General features: G+C 42.9%; 1 protein-coding gene across 1 annotated transcript in view; it reads left to right on the top strand.

The window, feature by feature from the left end:
- The window catches only part of LOC134979998 (embryonic protein UVS.2-like), a 96,027-nt gene that overhangs the window by 36,478 nt on the left and 40,880 nt on the right, over positions 1 to 18,669 (top strand). The window contains exons 10-12 of the mRNA XM_063946594.1: positions 272 to 497; positions 15,401 to 15,519; positions 17,184 to 17,403. Of these exons, the coding sequence (XP_063802664.1) occupies positions 272 to 497; positions 15,401 to 15,519; positions 17,184 to 17,403 (565 nt within the window). The remainder of the gene's footprint in view (positions 1 to 271; positions 498 to 15,400; positions 15,520 to 17,183; positions 17,404 to 18,669) is intronic.

Here is an 18,669-nt window from a genome sequence, read left to right on the forward strand (position 1 = left end):
TCGTAGCTGTGCTAAACTTAGCACAGCTTCGATCAACTCGGAATGACCCCCATGGTTTTGTCCATTAGCTAACAAATTTGCTGCTGCAATCAGATCTGAAGCAGGCCCCAAGTCCCCTGTGACACACTGGCTCAGCCCCACTGATGTTGCTAACCTTCAGTCATTGATAACGTACAGTACATAGAGGGCCTATTGGTGATGAAAAAATTGACAATTTAAAACTTCAGAGGAGTTGGAAATCACTTTATAATCCTTTCTATTTCTTATTTAGGTAGCCTTGCAGTTCAAAGCCTTTGATCTTCAGTCCTCAACGAGTTGTGTTTCTGACTACCTTACGGTTTATGATGGTCCCAGTAAAACTTCTCCTCTGTTACTGAACAAGACTTGTGGCGCAGGACTGATTCCTCTATTGGTTGCTTCAACAAACCAGATGCTGCTGGAGTTTGTCAGTAATAAGGACATTACAGGGACTGGCTTTAAAGCTGTATACTCTGCAGGTACCTGCCAGATGTTTTTTCAGTTTCTTGATATCCTGTATATTAGATAATTATTAGAAGTCAATGACTTGTTAGTGATAAATATTAAAAACATCTGAGATCCGCACCAAGCAAATACTTCAACAACTTCTGCACATTGGGCCTAATTCTGAGTTGATCGCAGCAGCAAATTTGTTAGCAGTCGGGCAAAACCATGGTGGTCATTCCGAGTTGTTCACTCGTTGCCGTTTTTTGCAACGCAGCGATTAGGTAGAAAATACACATGCGCATGGTACGCAGCTCGCATGTGCTTAGTTATTTAACACAAAACTTAGTAGATTTACACAAGCTCAAGCGACATTTTTACAACGCTCGACTGATCGTAGTGTTATTGACAGGAAGTGGGTGTTTCTGGGTGGCAACAAGGCGTTTTCAGGGAGTGTGCTAAAAAAACGCAGGCGTGCCAGGTAAAAACGCAGGAGTGGCTGGAGAAACGGGGGAGTGGCTGGTCGAACGCTGGGCGTGTTTGTAACGTCAAACCATGAACTAAACGGACCGAGGTGATCGCAGTTTAGGAGTAGGTCTGGAGCTACTCAGAAACTGCAAGAAAATATTTAGTAGCAATTCTGCTACTCTTTCATTCGCTGTTCTGCTAAGCTAAGATACACTCCCACAGGGCGGCGTCCTAGCGTTTGCAATGCTGCTAAAAGCAGCTAGCGAGCAAACAATTCGGAATGAGGGCCCATGTGCACTGCAGGAGGGGCAGATATAACATGTGCAGAGAGAGTTAGATTTGGGTGGGGTGTGTTCAATCTGAAATCTAAATTGCAGTGTAAAAATAAAGCAGCCAGTATTTACCCTGCACAGAAAAAAAATAACCCACCCAAATCTAACTCTCTCTGCACACATAGGCGTGCGCACGGGGGGTGCCTGGTGCGCACAGGCACCCCCTAATGTCCGGCACCTCGCATGCTGCCTACTACAGCACAGTGATAGAATAGCCAAGCCTGCAGCCCATTGCTGTGCCTCCCCCAACCGCTGCGCCCGGCGCCCGCTAATAAATGATGACAGTGCTTAGTGTACTTTACGTGCCGGCGGCCTCACAGGGGGAAACTGAAGTCATCTGATGTGATTATATCACAGCGTGCGTCTGCCCATGCTCTCCTCCCGGCCGTCGCGCTCCCCTCCTGCCCGCGCTCAGTCTCAATCCTAGGGTGCAGCCAAGCCACAGCCAGCGTTCCTCTCATGGGGACTCGGAGCTGTCGCTGGAGGACACATTCTGCTGGGGCAGTTCAGCAGAGACTCTGTCACCGAGATGGACAGTAAGTCACTGTTTCTGATATTGTGAGTTCCATTACCAATAGCCAAATTTATCAATATCCTTCCCTATCATTATACATACAAGTATTAGAGATCCTATGAAAAAAAGGGGGAAAGATAATAAATAATATAATATGAAAGTGACATCATTATTGGAAGTATAATTTTTTTTTCTTGCAGCCATACTTATGCTACCAGTGGTGAATTTGCCATAAGTTACCCAAGGCACGTGCTGTGTGGCTTAATATGAATTTCGGCTCATACTGTGTGGCGTTATATGAATTTCGGCTCATACTGTGTGGCGTAATATGATTTGTGGCTCATACTGTGTGGCGTTATATGAATTTTGGCTCATACTGTGTGGCTTAATATGAATTTCGGCTCATACTGTGTGGCGTAATATGATTTGTGGCTCATACTGTGTGGCGTTATATGAATTTCGGCTCATACTGTGTGGCGTAATACGATTTGTGGCTCATACTGTGTGGCGTTATATGAATTTCGGCTCATACTGTGTGGCGTAATATGATTTGTGGCTCATACTGTGTGGCTTAATATGAATTTCGGCTCATACTGTGTGGCGTAATATGATTTGTGGCTCATACTGTGTGGCGTTATATGAATTTCAGCTCATACTGTGAGGCGTTATATGAATTTTGGCTCATACTGTGTGGCGTTATATGAATTTTGACTCATACTGTGTGGCGTTATATGAATTTTGGCTCATACTGTGTGGCGTTATATGAATTTTGGCTCATACTGTGTGGCGTTATAAGAATTTCGGCTCATACTGTGTGGCGTAATATGAATTTCGGCTCATACTGTGCGGCGTTATATGAATTTCGGCCCATACTGTGTGGCGTAATATGAATTTCGGCTCATACTGTGTGGCGTTATATGAATTTCGGCTCATACTGTGTGGCGTAATATGAATTTCGGCTCATACTGTGTGGCGTTATATGAATTTCGGCTCATACTGTGTGGCGTTATATGAATTTCGGCTCATACTGTGTGGCGTAATATGAATTTCGGCTCATACTGTGTGGCGTAATATGATTTTTGGCTCATACTGTGTGGCGTAATATGAATTTCGGCTCATACTGTGTGGCGTAATATGATTTGTGGCTCATACTGTGTGGCTTAATATGAATTTCGGCTCATACTGTGCGGCGTAATATAATTTGTGGCTCATACTGTGTGGCGTTATATGAATTTCGGCTCATACTGTGTGGCGTAATATGATTTGTGGCTCATACTGTGTGGCTTAATATGAATTTCGGCTCATACTGTGTGGCGTAATATGATTTGTGGCTCATACTGTGTGGCGTTATATGAATTTCGGCTCATACTGTGTGGCGTAATATGATTTGTGGCTCATACTGTGTGGCTTAATATGAATTTCGGCTCATACTGTGTGGCGTAATATGATTTGTGGCTCATACTGTGAGGCGTTATATGAATTTCAGCTCATACTGTGAGGCGTTATATGAATTTTGGCTCATACTGTGTGGCGTTATATGAATTTTGACTCATACTGTGTGGCGTTATATGAATTTTGGCTCATACTGTGTGGCGTTATATGAATTTTGGCTCATACTGTGTGGCGTTATATGAATTTCGGCTCATACTGTGTGGCGTAATATGAATTTCGGCTCATACTGTGTGGCGTAATATGAATTTCGGCTCATACTGTGTGGCGTTATATGAATTTCGGCTCATACTGTGTGGCGTAATATGAATTTCGGCTCATACTGTGTGGCGTTATATGAATTTCGGCTCATACTGTGTGGCGTAATATGAATTTCGGCTCATACTGTGTGGCGTTATATGAATTTCGGCTCATACTGTGTGGCGTTATATGAATTTCGGCTCATACTGTGTGGCGTAATATGAATTTCGGCTCATACTGTGTGGCGTAATATGATTTTTGGCTCATACTGTGTGGCGTAATATGAATTTCGGCTCATACTGTGTGGCGTAATATGATTTGTGGCTCATACTGTGTGGCTTAATATGAATTTCGGCTCATACTGTGCGGCGTAATATGATTTGTGGCTCATACTGTGTGGCGTTATATGAATTTCGGCTCATACTGTGTGGCGTAATATGATTTGTGGCTCATACTGTGTGGCTTAATATGAATTTCGGCTCATACTGTGTGGCGTAATATGATTTGTGGCTCATACTGTGTGGTGTTATATGAATTTCAGCTCATACTGTGAGGCGTTATATGAATTTTGGCTCATACTGTGTGGCGTTATATGAATTTTGACTCATACTGTGTGGCGTTATATGAATTTTGGCTCATACTGTGTGGCGTTATATGAATTTTGGCTCATACTGTGTGGCGTTATATGAATTTCGGCTCATACTGTGTGGCGTAATATGAGTTTCGGCTCATACTGTGTGGCGTTATATGAATTTCGTCTCATATTGTGTGGCGTAATATGAATTTCGGCTCATACTGTGTGGCGTTATATGAATTTCGGCTCATACTGTGTGGCGTAATATGAATTTCGGCTCATACTGTGTGGCGTTATATGAATTTCGGCTCATACTGTGTGGCGTTATATGAATTTCGGCTCATACTGTGTGGCGTAATATGAATTTCGGCTCATACTGTGTGGCGTAATATGATTTTTGGCTCATACTGTGTGGCGTAATATGAATTTCGGCTCATACTGTGTGGCGTAATATGAATTTCAGCTCATAATGTGTGGCGTAATATGAATTTCGGCTCATAATGTGTGGCGTAATATGAAATTCGGCTTATACTGTGTGGCGTAATATGAATTTTGGCTCATACTGTGTGGCGTAATGTGAATTTTTGCTCATAATGTGTGGCGTAATATGAATTTCGGCTCATAATGTGTGGCGTAATATGAAATTTGGCTCATACTGTGTGGCGTAATATGAGTTTCGGCTCATACTGTGTGGCGTAATGTGAATTTTGGCTCATACTGTGTGGTGTAATGTGAATTTTGGCTCATACCGTGTGGCGTAATGTGAATTTTGGCTCATATCATGTGGTGTAAGGTGAATTTCGTCTCATACTGTGTGGCGTAATGTGAATTTCGGCTCATACTGTGTGGCGTAATATGAATTTCGGCTCATACTGTGTGGCATAATATGAATTTTGGCTCATACCATGTGGCGTAATGTGAATTTTGGCTCATACTGTTTGGTGTAATGTGAATTTCAACTCATACTGTGTGGCGTAATGTGAATTTCGGCTCATACTGTGTGGCATAATATTAATTTTGGCTCATACCATGTGGCGTAATGTGAATTTTGGCTCATACTGTGTGGCGTAATATGAATTTCGGCTCATACTGTGTGGCATAATATGAATTTTGGCTCATACCATGTGGCGTAATGTGAATTTTGGCTCATACTGTTTGGTGTAATGTGAATTTCAGCTCATACTGTGTGGCGTAATGTGAATTTCGGCTCATACTGTGTGGCATAATATGATTTTTGGCTCATACTGTGTGGCGTAATATGAATTTCGGCTCATACTGTGTGGCGTAATATGAATTTCAGCTCATAATGTGTGGCGTAATATGAATTTCGGCTCATAATGTGTGGCGTAATATGAAATTCGGCTTATACTGTGTGGCGTAATATGAATTTTGGCTCATACTGTGTGGCGTAATGTGAATTTTTGCTCATAATGTGTGGCGTAATATGAATTTCGGCTCATAATGTGTGGCGTAATATGAAATTCGGCTCATACTGTGTGGCGTAATATGAGTTTCGGCTCATACTGTGTGGCGTAATGTGAATTTTGGCTCATACTGTGTGGTGTAATGTGAATTTTGGCTCATACCGTGTGGCGTAATGTGAATTTTGGCTCATATCATGTGGTGTAAGGTGAATTTCGTCTCATACTGTGTGGCGTAATGTGAATTTCGGCTCATACTGTGTGGCGTAATATGAATTTCGGCTCATACTGTGTGGCATAATATGAATTTTGGCTCATACCATGTGGCGTAATGTGAATTTTGGCTCATACTGTTTGGTGTAATGTGAATTTCAGCTCATACTGTGTGGCGTAATGTGAATTTCGGCTCATACTGTGTGGCATAATATGAATTTTGGCTCATACCATGTGGCGTAATGTGAATTTTGGCTCATACTGTGTGGCGTAATGTGAATTTTGGCTCAAACTGTGTGCTGTAACGTGAATTTCGGCTCATACTGTGTGGCGTACTGTGAATAAGCGGCACTAATGTCAGTAGCTGGTGAGCACGGGGACATATGTGACAAATGCTGGTATCCTGCAGAGGAGGTGGGATCTGATGGCATAGAAAGAGGCAGATGTGGCTCTTATGGCACATGTGTACATTTTAAACGTTACCTGTGTTATGTTAAAACTCAAACGTTTGGCCCCGTAAATCTCCCGTACTTTTCAGGATGGCTCACTCAAAATCAGGGTGTAGGTGCTGGGGGGTGCAAGGGTTGGTGATGGTGGGGAAGGGGGGTGGAATGTATATGCACCTAGGCCCACCACTCTCTAGTTCCGCCACTGGGTCAGGGATAGGTTGAGTAAGTGTAAGCAGCGGTAGGGTGCAGCGGCAGCTAGGACTCAGGGTTATTCCGTAGCGGACAGTCAGTACGGGCCGGTGGTTGCACAATTATGTTTAATTTTATTTCTCTGCGGTGTATTATATCTACTTTTATAATTAATAACTAGGGAGAAATTAGATTAAGCCATGTTACTTTACTGAGAGAATGTAAGTGCTAGACATGTCCCTGGGCGGTGCACCCCCTAATAAAATTAGCTGCGCACGCCTATGTCTGCACATGTTATATCTTGCCTCCCCCCTGCAGTGCACATCATTTTGCCAAATTGCTTACAAACTTGCTGCTGCGATCAACTCAGAATTACCCCCATTGTTCTTTTATATACATGTTATTATCAGAGATGTGCGCGGACCCCAGTGTTTTGGTTCTAATCTATCAATGTGTTTTGGCAAAACCACCTCAAGTGTTGTGGTTTGGATTCAGTTTTAGTTAGGTACAAAAAATATTGATTAAAAAAATGTGTAATCATTGATAAATAAATTCATAAAATTGGTAAAAACAGCTAAAAATAGGATTTTAATTACCTACCGGTAAATCCTTTTCTTGTGGTCCATAAGGGATATTGGGGAGACTTAGTACGATGGGGTATAGACAGGGTCCAAAGGAACCGGTGCACTTTAAATTTCTTCACTGGGTGTGCTGGCTCCTCCCCTCTATGCCCCCTCCCACAGGCAGTTATAGGTAAAACAGTGCCTGAAGGAGAAAGGACATATATGAGAGAAGGAACATAACAAGTAGTGGTGAGATTTATATACCAGCACACCACTAATATACAACCAGAAATGGCTGGTAACAATAACAGCAACAGCTGAACAGGTAACCACATAAAGGAGAACCTGCAGAAAAGTCACCGCACTGAGGCGGGCGCCCAATATCCCTTATGGACTATGAGAAAATTATTTACCAGTAGGTAATTAAAATTCTATTTTCTCTAGCATCCATAAGGGATATTGGGGAAACTTAGTATGATAGGGACTTCCCAAAGCTTCCAGAATGGACAAGAATGTGCGGAGACTGCTGCAGCACCGCCTGCCCAAACTGGGTATCCTCTTTGGCCAGGGTATCAAACTTGTAAAACGCAGCGAGCGAACTGGTCGGAATGACCCCCAAAGTTGTGAAGATTGGCTGCATTGTTCACATGAAACAGAATCAGATTATAAGGGAGAGAATCTGGTGTGGCAGACACTGCATAGCTTGTGCTTACCCATGTTCACAGTAATCACAATTACATACACATTCACACAGACAGTAATATTGATCAAGCCTGCCCTTACTGTATGTGAGAGGAAACACACAGGGGGTCGTTCAGACCTTATCGCTCACTAGCGTTTTTTGCAGCGCTGCAATCATGTCAGAACTGCGCATGCGTATGCACCGCAATGCGCAGGCGTGTCGCACCGGTACAAAGCGGATCGTTGCTGTGCGATGGGTTTACGAAGAATCCATTCGCACAGCCAATCACAGGGAGATTGACCGGAAGAAGGCGTTTGTGGGTGGCAACTGACCGTTTTCAGGGAGTGGTTGGAAAATGCAGGCGTGTCCAAGCGTTTGCAGGGCGGGTGTCTGAAGTGATCGCAGCGGCTGAGTAAGTTCTGGGCAACTCAGAAACTGCACAAAGTTTTTTTGTACCGCTCGGCTGCTCATGCGATCCCACACTTGCACAGCTAAAATACACTCCCCGGTGGGTGGCAACTATGCGAACGCAGGACTGCAAAAACCAGCTAGTGAGCGATCAGGTCTGAATGACCCCCACAGAGAGAGACACCAGCACACCCCTGCTGTACAGCCTCAGTGAGGCTGTCGACTAACTACATACTTGCCTACATTCTATTTCTCCTCTCCGGGAGAAGCCCGGAGAGGAGACGCTGCAGGAGTATTCGGGTGGGGGGGGGGGGCGGACTGTGACATCGCTAAGCTTCCCGCGGACCCGCGAATCGCGGCATTTCCCGATGCGGGGGCAGGGCTAAAATGACGTGATTTGCGTCATTTTAACCCCTTCTCCACCCGACGGACCCGCGAATACGGGAGATTTTCTCTCCATCCTGCTCGCATCACTAGGGTGCGAGCAGGATGCGGGAGACCTGCCCACTCTTACTGGGGTGCGGGGGGCTACCCCAAAAAACGGGAGCCTCCCGCAGCTTCCGGGAGAGTAGGTAAGTATGGCTAACTATAACACAGTAAAACACTAATGATTTCTGTCCTATATAGGACACAGATTGTGCACAATAGCGGATCACCCCCTTTGCTACACCCTGTACCAGTTTTCCAGTGTGTCTTGTGAGTCAGGAAGCGCTGTGTGTGCTTGCTGCTGCTGCATTAAGCAGAGGAAGTATCCAAAATGCCTCTGATCACGCTGTGAGGTAGCTACGGCCCCCCAGTGCCGTTGGAGCTACAGTGATTTTTATACAAAGTCTCCTATTCTGCTTAAAAACATCACACAAGTGCTAGTTTAAGCAATTCCAAGCCAGTTTACGTGGGGGGCTCTAGCAGGTCCCCCCCAGGAGGGTCCCATTTTCCGCGCTTGCATTCAGCTGCACTTTGAACCGAGGGACCCCTCTAGCGGGGTCCCTGGTTTGTGCTCACCACAGACGTCACCTTCAGTAATATGTTAGGGGTGTGCGGCGTGCTGCAATTGCGACAGCTAAGGCGCAGTGCCCCACTGAACAAACATCCTCTCAGGACGTTGGTCCTGCAGCGAGGAAGTGGTTTTGATATCTCACAAGGCCAGTGACCGTCCCCCCCCCTAACTCCTACAGTGCAGGTATGCTGTTGCCCAAACAGCATACCGAAAATCTAAAAAGTTTAAAAGAAATTGAAGAAAACTCTATGGAGCTGCAGAGATGTGCATCCTCTCCTGAGGGCACTTTTATCTAAACTGCCTGTGGGAGGGGACATGGAGGGGAGGAGCCAGCACACCCAGTGAAGACATTTTAAGTGCACCGGCTCCTTTGGACACAGTCTATACCCCATTGTACTAAGTCTCCCCTATATCCTTTATGGATGCTAGAGAAATCATGTCAGTTTTGGAATTCAAAACCTGAAATTCAGATTTAAAATACTAATTCTGAACAGTGGGAAGATCCAAATGAGGACTCAGATCGGATCTACTCTGGATTCAGATCCACAAATTCGGGAATGATTTCTGTAAAAGCAAACCACACATAGAAACAAAAAAACATAGAATTTGATGGCAAGTAAGAACCATATGGCCCATCCAGTCTGCCCTTTAGGGTTACGGTATTAGGGTCATGATAGGGTGTTAGGGTTAGTTTACTGCATAAGGGATAGGTTATTAGAGTTGGTTAAGCAGTTGGTTTAAGGTATTAGAGTAATAGTAAAGGTTCTCTAACACGGTCCTCAAGGTACCCTAATGGTCCAGGTTTTAAGTATATCCATGCTTGACCACAGGTGACATAATTAATACCTCAGTAAATTTGATTTAACCATCTGTGTTGAGCAATGGATATACTTAAAACCTGGACTGTTAGGGTGCTAAAGGATGGCGTTTGGGAACCTCTTGGTTAGTGGTTATGATTTGGGAGAGGTTAGGATCAGTCATATTGTAATTACTACTACAATGCATATGAATATAAATAAAATAGCAAAAAGTCGTTTTTTTGTTAGTCTGGTATTTAAATCAGAGTTGACAGCACAACTATCTCCTCTTGCCACCTTGTGCTCCATCTTGGAGTTATCCTTGAGTCCTCCCTTTCCTTCATGTTTTATTTTTTTCAAACTATTGCAATAATCAATGTGGGAGATAGTGAGTGCATGTATTAGAGTTTTTGCAGTGTAAGATATGGTCATATTTTGGATATGTTCTTAAGATGTATGTAACATGATTTTGAGACATATAGAATTTGGGAAACAAAGTACACTTCAGAGTCACAGATGACACCTAGACAGCTAGCTTGTGGGGTAGGGTTGATTGTTGAGTTATCAACAGTGATAGAGATATTAGGTTGGTAACTACTATTGGCAAATCAAAATATAATTAATTCTGTTTTGAAAATATTAAGTTTGCAGTGACGAGATGACATCCAAAATGAATTGGCAGAAAGGCATCCAGGGATGTAGACCAATACAGATGGTGACAAATCTGGGAAGGATAGGTAGATTAGAGTGTCATCCATGTACAGATTAAACTCAATTCTGAAAGAGATGATTAGTTTGCCAAGAGAGCGGTTTACATTGATGAAAGCAGAGAACCTAAGACTGAGCCTCCAACTGATAGAGGAGGTGAATTCAGAGAAACAAACATGAGATAGGTAGGATGAGAACCAAGAAGGGTCTGTGTCCTGCAGACCTACTATAGGGATTGTATTGTTTGCATATGAAGAGAGTGGTCAACAGTGTCAAAAACGGCAGTGAGATCTAGAAGAATAAAAAGTAAGTAATGGCCTTTCGACTTAACAATGACCAGATCCCTCACTGCCTTAGTTAGTGCAGAATCTGAAGATTCTTGCAAATGAAAGACTAGATTAAGTGGGTCCAATAAATTGTACAAGTTAAGAAAGTGAGTGAGGTGAGTGTAGACAAGTCTCTCAAGTAGCTTGGAGGGGCATGAGAGCTGATAAATGGGACAAGAGTTTGAGAAAGAGTTACAGTAGGGTATTTTTTTTATTTTTTTTTAGAATGCAAATAATCACTGCATGCTTGAGCATTAATGGAAAGATACCAGTAGAAAGAGAAAGATTACAGATTTTAGTTAAGGTGAGCACAGGTAACATCTTTACTGATTTATGATGGCAAGAAGAGGAGTGTATATACTTCCTCTTCATTTGTTTGATCAAATGAAGAAAAGGTGTAGTGGGTTCAGGTAGGGAATTGAGAAGGTCACTGGCTGAAGAATAGCATATAATTTCATTTTGGATTTTTTCAATCTTGTCCTTGAAATAGGATGCAAGATCTTGTGCACTAATAGTAGCTGGTAGGTTGGGTGAGGGAGGGAAAAGAAGTGATTTCAATGTATTTAAAAATCGCTTGGGGTGAGAGACTTGAGAAGAGATATTGTTATGTTTGTTAATCAGTGTCCATAGTAGTGATAGAGTGATAGATAGTCTTATATGTGAGGTAGTCCCTTGGAGTACGTGATTTATGCCACTGACATCCTACTTTAAATGAGAATTTTTGTAGGTGTTTATTAATTTATAGTGCCATGGTTGACATCTAATTCTACATGGAATGTGATGGGTAGCTGGAGTAACTTTATTGAGGGTTATTTCTAGAGTCTGGTTTAGGTGTGAAATAGCAGTTTCTGGAGAGGTGAATGTAGAAATTGGTGAGCGTAGTTGTTGCAGAGAGGTGGATAGTTGTTAAAAATGAATAGTGTTAATATTTCTACGGACTTGAGGAGGCTTAGTAGACTTAAGTGACATTGAGTTTAAAGTTATGGAAGCATGCAGGTGCTAAGGTTGTGATCTGATAGAGGGAAAGGAGTGTTAGTGAATAACCACAATACTCTAACCCTAATATTCCAGCCAGATTTCCATCTGCTGTCAAATTCTATGCTGTTATGTTAATTCAGAGACTGAGTATAGTCTGAAAAATCAAGGCAGTGTCCCTCCTGATGAGTAGAGGAGTTAGGGGTCTATTTACTAAGCCTTGGATGGAGATAAAGTGCATGGAGATAAAGTACAAACTAGAGATGAGCGGGTTCGGTTTTACTCGGTTTTACTCGGTTCTCAAAACGGCATCTAATTGGCTCACGGATGTCACGTGTTTTGGATAGCCAATAAGATTCGGTTTTGAGAACCGAGTAAAACCGAGTAAAACCGAATCCGCTCATCTCTAGTACAAACTAATAATCTCCTAACTGTCATGTCACAGGCTGTGTTTGAAAAATGACAGTTAGGAGCTGATTGGCTGGTACTTTATCTCCATGCACTTTATCTCCATCCAAGGCTTAGTAAATAGACCCCTTAGTCCATTGGGAGAGGCTAAGAGAGGAGGTTAGAGAAAGTAGTTTGGAGGCATGAGATTGCGGGCTGTCAATATGGATATTGAAATCACCCCTAAAGATGGTGGAGATGTCAGAGGTTAAGAGGAAGCCAGGCAGAACAAATGTTCCAGAAATTGTTTGGGTTGCTCAGGTGGCTGGTAGATAGCAGCAACATGCAGAGAGAAAGGGGTGAAAATCCTGATAGAATGTACTTCAAAATATATAAATGTGAGTTCCTGTGATAGAACTGTGTATGTGTCACCAGGCCTGAAGGTGTGTGTGTGTAGTGGAGACCACCATGTGAAAGAGCTCCAGGGGTGACCATGTCTGAATGTGTGAGCTATATTTCTATTTTAGTCAGTAGGTTAAGGTGTTTTGAGATGAAGAGGTCATGGATGGATGTTAATGTGTAGCAAACAGAGTGTGCATTCCATAAGGCACATTTTAGGAGACTGATGTGATGAAGCGAACATGAAACGTACGTCATCGGGAGCACAGACATACATTGTTTCCCGATGCACGGAATCTACACCCGACCCGGCGTCTAGGTCTGCAAGTGTCTCCCTGTACAGTGCTGTGAACTTTCCAGCGGCACTTACACACTGCAAGCATCCATTCTTGACAGGTATTCAGAGCGGCTCTCTCATACCTGGGATACCGCTCACCTCCTCTGCAATGTACGTGCACATCAGGGGAGGGAGTGAGTGACCTCGGGGACAGCAGAAGCTGCTCGCACTTTATCTATACTCCGTTCCGGCATTAGCATCTTTCCCCGCTCTCATTGTCTCCATTCACTGCCTGTAGGCACATGGGACAAAAGTAGAAGGGGGAATTTGCTCACAATGCTCTAATTATAGCATATTTAGCTTTCTAGCCTTTGAGCGGTAGGATTTTTGACTGTACTGTTGAAAAACGACAGCATATGATCTGTTCTCCAGGCACCCTCACAGAAGTGGCAATCAGTGATTATCTAAATTTTGGTTTGTTTTAGTTATATTTGCTTTAAAATCTTATCTGAATAGTAAAACATGTAGACAGAGTTCTGGTAGCCGTGTAATATCAGTTCTACTCTTTTTACTCTTTAGGGACCGATGCCAGAGATGCATCTGAATTTTTTAATGCAAATGCTATGGCTGATGGTCTTCCTACGAGGATGCTCACTGACTACTGTATGTCGCTGATCCATTGCTGTGCTATTAAGATGTACTATTGATTCACAATCGGTTGCACCATCAAAACTTTTGCCAACCCTATGGTGGCAGATACTCCATCTTAACATGGCTTCCTGTGTCAGTGCTTCTGTGCCATAAGATGAAGCAGCTGTCAGCTAAATGCCTGTCTGGCTAGCCCCCCCCCCCTTCCTGTTACCTCCCAGAAAGGCCCAAAGAAATTACATCTTTATGCATCCAAATTCAATCCATATCTCAGAGCGGTTACCATGAGGAATCATGTGCAGTGTGACTTGGATGCATGATCAGTCGTTTGTATCCGATATCACCAATGTGTCCACCTCCGAATCAGGACCAAAGGCAGGAACTTAGCTATGCAGAATAATGTGCTCTCGCTCTGGTGGCAAAGTCTTTCTTCTACAGTATTTTGTCTGCAGCCCGACTAAACATACTAAAAGAGTGGGGTGTGGTTATGTTATGTCGACATTTAGAATATCAAGATGATCTAAATGTCTACTTTCAGAATGTTGACGTGGATGTTATATTCACCATGTGAAATGTCAACAACTCAACATAGTGGTGATGCTGCTGACATGGTCTTACTGCTGACAAGGTCATGATTTTGTACAGGTTGACAGTCGGCATGTCAACATAATATTTTTCTAGTGTTAGACTCCTAACCCTACTCTAATTCTAACCCTAACAGCAGCCTATCCCTTACACTAACGGTAGTCTAATTCTGACCCTAAACCTAACCTTAGCCGCAGCCTATACCTTACTACAATGGCAGTCCAACTGTAACACTAAACCTACCCAAACTGCAGCTTACCCTGAACCTATACTGTTGACATTGGGGTCTATTTATTAATCCTTGGAGAGAGATAAAGTGAAAGGAGATAAAGTACCAGCCAATTAGCTCCTTACTGCCATGTTACAGGTTGTGTTCGAAAAATTATAGTTAGGTGCTGTCTGGCTGGTACTTTATTTCCATCCACTTTATCTCTCTCCAAGACTTAATATAAAACCCTATATTCTAAAGGGCAACTTTCTCTCTTTTTACAGATAATGGGATAAATATAATAGGGTGTGAGAATGCCCATAATTTTAAACCAACCTGGTTTTGCCTTATAAATGATTGTGGCTTTGAAAGTACAGGCATTCTAGCGCAAACTCCCGCACCTCCAGCTTTTTGCACCCTATTATATTCACCCCAATATACAATATTTTAAGTTTTTTCTATCTCCAGGTCTCACTGTAAATGAAACTCCTTGATGGTTGATATGCATACCTACCAATATTTATGGTTATGTAGTTGTGACTCCGCATATGGCGCAAAAAGGGTGTGTGGCCTCTGCAAAAGGAGGTGTGGCTTTGCGGGAATGATGCAATTGCAAGCCACGTGTCACCTGTCCCTCACTGTGGGGCAGTGTCGGACTGGGGCATGTAGGGCCCACCGGGAGAATACAGTGGTAGGGGCCCATGTTTAGGGGTGTGGCCAATCTCTAGAGGGGGGGTGCCCAGCCGCCCCATTGGTTTGCCTAACCATTTTGCAAGTGTTGGTCCCCTAGATAAATATATACAGTAAATACTGTAGTGCATGCAAGATAATGTACTAGATTAGTAACAGCACAGTCTGGAATCTGATCACTAGAGGAGGGGGTGGGGCCCCAGGCAGTAGGGCCCACCGGTGGTTTCCCCTGTACCCCTGTGGGCCAGTCCAGTCCAACCCTATTGTGGGGACATGCCCAGCACTCTGTGAGCTCCCGGCATGCCTCCAATTCGTCTGTCTTCCATGAATAAATGCTGTGCACACATTAATCTAATTTTCATGCATAAATCTGTTTTACTATTTTGTACTGTACAAGTTCATACAATACTGCAAACCTACTTGCTAATTTCTCTTGCAGTGCAATGTGGAGGAGCTTACTATGCCTCAACAAAGACATTTTCCTCCCCCGGGTATCCTATCAGCTATTATACAGATCTAGACTGTGGCTGGATAATCACAGCTCCTACACACTACAAGGTAAAAGGAAAACAATCTAATAAAATGAAAAGTGTAATTTCTGAGTTGCCATTTTATAGCTAAAATGCAAAGATGATCACCAATAAAAAAAAAAGAAAGATTGCGGAGATCAGACAATATTAAAATGTGTACCAAAAATAAATGATGTGCTCATCTGATAGCAGTGTCCTGGGTTTCTCATACTGTATGTTCTTATGAAGAGCTATACCTGTACAACCAAACTAATGGGACATGTATAGTAGTAACTTTAGTTAGTATTTAGATATTCATACCTCAAACCTTCTAGTAATTCAACAAAGGCTTATCAAAAATATGCATATGGATCAAAATTTTAAAATCCTTGTGTATAAATAGATAAAACATATATGGATTATTTGAAAATCGTAGGTAGTCTTTGGCCATATAACATTTTCCAAATTTTATCAGAAATGGTAACAGATTTGCTGAGAGTGTGCCAAGAGAGTCCTGGTGCGTTTTGTTATCCAATACTTCCTCAGGCGGTAGATGGTAGTTGAATAAAATAACTCAACTTCTGAAAATACATATATACAGAATTTAGTCTGAATTGCTGAACAACTACTATTCCTGCTATTGGAACAATCTCCTCTAAGTCTTGCTCATTTAAACATTTTGTTTCATTAAATATAATCTTGGTTTTATGGGGTCATTATTGCAAGTGACCCCATGCACTGTGGAAAGACCATTATGCTACCAGGTTTATCAATCACTATGTTCAAAATTTTCTTGTGCTACAATTTATATTTGTCCTATGTACTCTGATTACAGTACTCATCTGATATGCACAATAGTTATGAGTTTATATATATATATATATATATATATATGTGTGTGTGTGTATGTATATATATATATAGAGAGAGAGAGAGAGAGAGAGAGTGCGCAAAAGAAGAGGCGGCACTCAGAGGCTGGTGAATCAAACCAAATGTATATTGTGTGATGTCAATGTTTCGGGGACCACTTCCCTGTCTTCAGGACAAGTGAACAATAAACTTAGTTTATTGTTTAGAGTGCCGGAGTTACATTGGATAAATAGAAATGATGAATGGGACGGCACTCAGAAGTTTTTTTTTTGTTTTTTTTTATTGTAGAAAGTTGTATTTAAAGATTTGTAAGCAGAACATCATATCAAATCATCAACGTTACGGTGTTCCTATACACCGTCATCAGGATGTGATACTGCTTAGAAAGTAGAAAAGACACTAATCAGTTGTGTACACAATATGTATGTATGTATATATAATATATGTATGTATATATAATATATAGTGTGTGTGTGTGTGTGTGTGTGTGTGTGTGTGTGTGTGTGTGTGTGTGTGTGTGTGTGTGTGTGTGCATATTAAGCTTACATTCTCCCCTCCAGGCATCATATGCATTTCTTATAGAGCAGTTGTGACATTATGCCACGGGGGACTTGCACTAAGGTGTCATGACAAATATTTTTGTATTCTGCCATCTATGAGATAGAGGAAGTTTTAAGAAATTACTAAGCATGTATATAGAAATGGCAGAAAATGATGGAAGCGACACAGACACCTAGAGACAAGTTATAGATGCAGAAGAAGTTGCAAAAACCTAACTGAAAATATCGAACAGATTTCACTTTGAATCAAATGTAAAAATGTATTGGTCTTTCTTCCTCACAGATTATACTTACTGTACATGACTTTGCCATTGAGTATGAACCTACCTGTGGTTATGACTACCTGGCTGTTTTTGATGGACCTCAGACCACCTCTCCACTAATAGGAAAATACTGCTCCCGTGTGCCACCTCCCCTGGTATCCACAGGCAATTCCATGTTGGTCAAATTCCATAGTGATAACAGTGTGCAACTAAAGGGGTTTCAGGCGTCATACGTAATCAGTGAGTATCATAGTCTTGTATATATCTACATAAATATTGTGTAAGGCTGTCCCGTCTCCTCAATGCATGAGGTCCAATGGCATCCACTGCGAGGTAGAGCAACAACTTAAGGAGAGGAGAATCGACTGCCAGGGTAAGTATGGAAGAGGCCTGGGGGTATCAGTACAGAGTTTTAGTGGACGGTGGGCCCCATACGGAGCCACAATGGGGGGGGTTGTCATATGGGAGCCATAGTGGTGGGGCAGGGACAGCAAAAAGGTGATGGAGCCAGCCAGAGAGGGGGCAGAGATGAACGTGGGAACATGGGGGGAGAGGGGATGACTGCGGTGTGTCAGCATATGGTTCCAATAAAGTAGTATACTACAGTATATCATGAGGTAATGTACTCCACTGAACATTTCATAATGTTCAAAATAAATAATATTTTAAAGGCCATACTACCCTGGGCCAGATTCCGATCTGATCGCTGTGATGAAAATTTGCAGAGGTCTGCGATCAGATAGTCGCCGCTCAGGGAGAGTGAAAATTCACCCTATGCAAGTGTGCGAATGCGTGTTTAACACTATGCGAAAATTCCACCAGAAAGCGGACAGCTGCAAATCCGTTCACAACTCACTCACCATCGAATGATTTTTCCAGTCTGTGCGTAGCCCAGGACTTACTCCTACAGTGCGATACAAACAGGCTGATCGGGGCCGGAGCTGACGTCACACACCCTCCCTGAAAACACTTTGGAACGCCTGCATTTTTCTTGACTGAAAAAAATCATTCAATCGTGAGTGAGTTGTGAACGGATTTGCAGATGTCCGCTGTCTAGCGAAGTATTTGCACTGCATACGCATGCATTCACACACTTGCACGGGGCGGGTTTTCACTCTCTATGGGAGGCAACTATCTGATCGCAAATCTGCAGAGGAGCAATTAGGTCTGAGGAATGTGTCCACATTTTTGTATACAGTACATGCAAATTACTGAAAAGCATGTCTTATTCAAATAAACCCCTCACATCTAACGGGTTCACTACGATATGCCGGCGGTCGGGCTCCCGGCGACCAGCATACCGGCACCGGGAGCCCGACCGCCGGCATACCGACAGTGTGGCGAGCGCAAATGAGCCCCTTGCGGGCTCGATGCGCTCGCCACGCTACGGGCACGGTGGCGCGCTTCACTATTTTATTCTCCCTCCAGGGGGGTCGTGGACCCCCACAAGGGAGAATAAGTGTCGGTATGCCAGCTGACGGGATCCCGGCGCCGTTATACTGTGCG

The sequence above is a fragment of the Pseudophryne corroboree genome, chromosome 12 (assembly GCF_028390025.1).
Source record: "Pseudophryne corroboree isolate aPseCor3 chromosome 12, aPseCor3.hap2, whole genome shotgun sequence".
Taxonomy (NCBI): Eukaryota; Metazoa; Chordata; class Amphibia; order Anura; family Myobatrachidae; genus Pseudophryne; species Pseudophryne corroboree.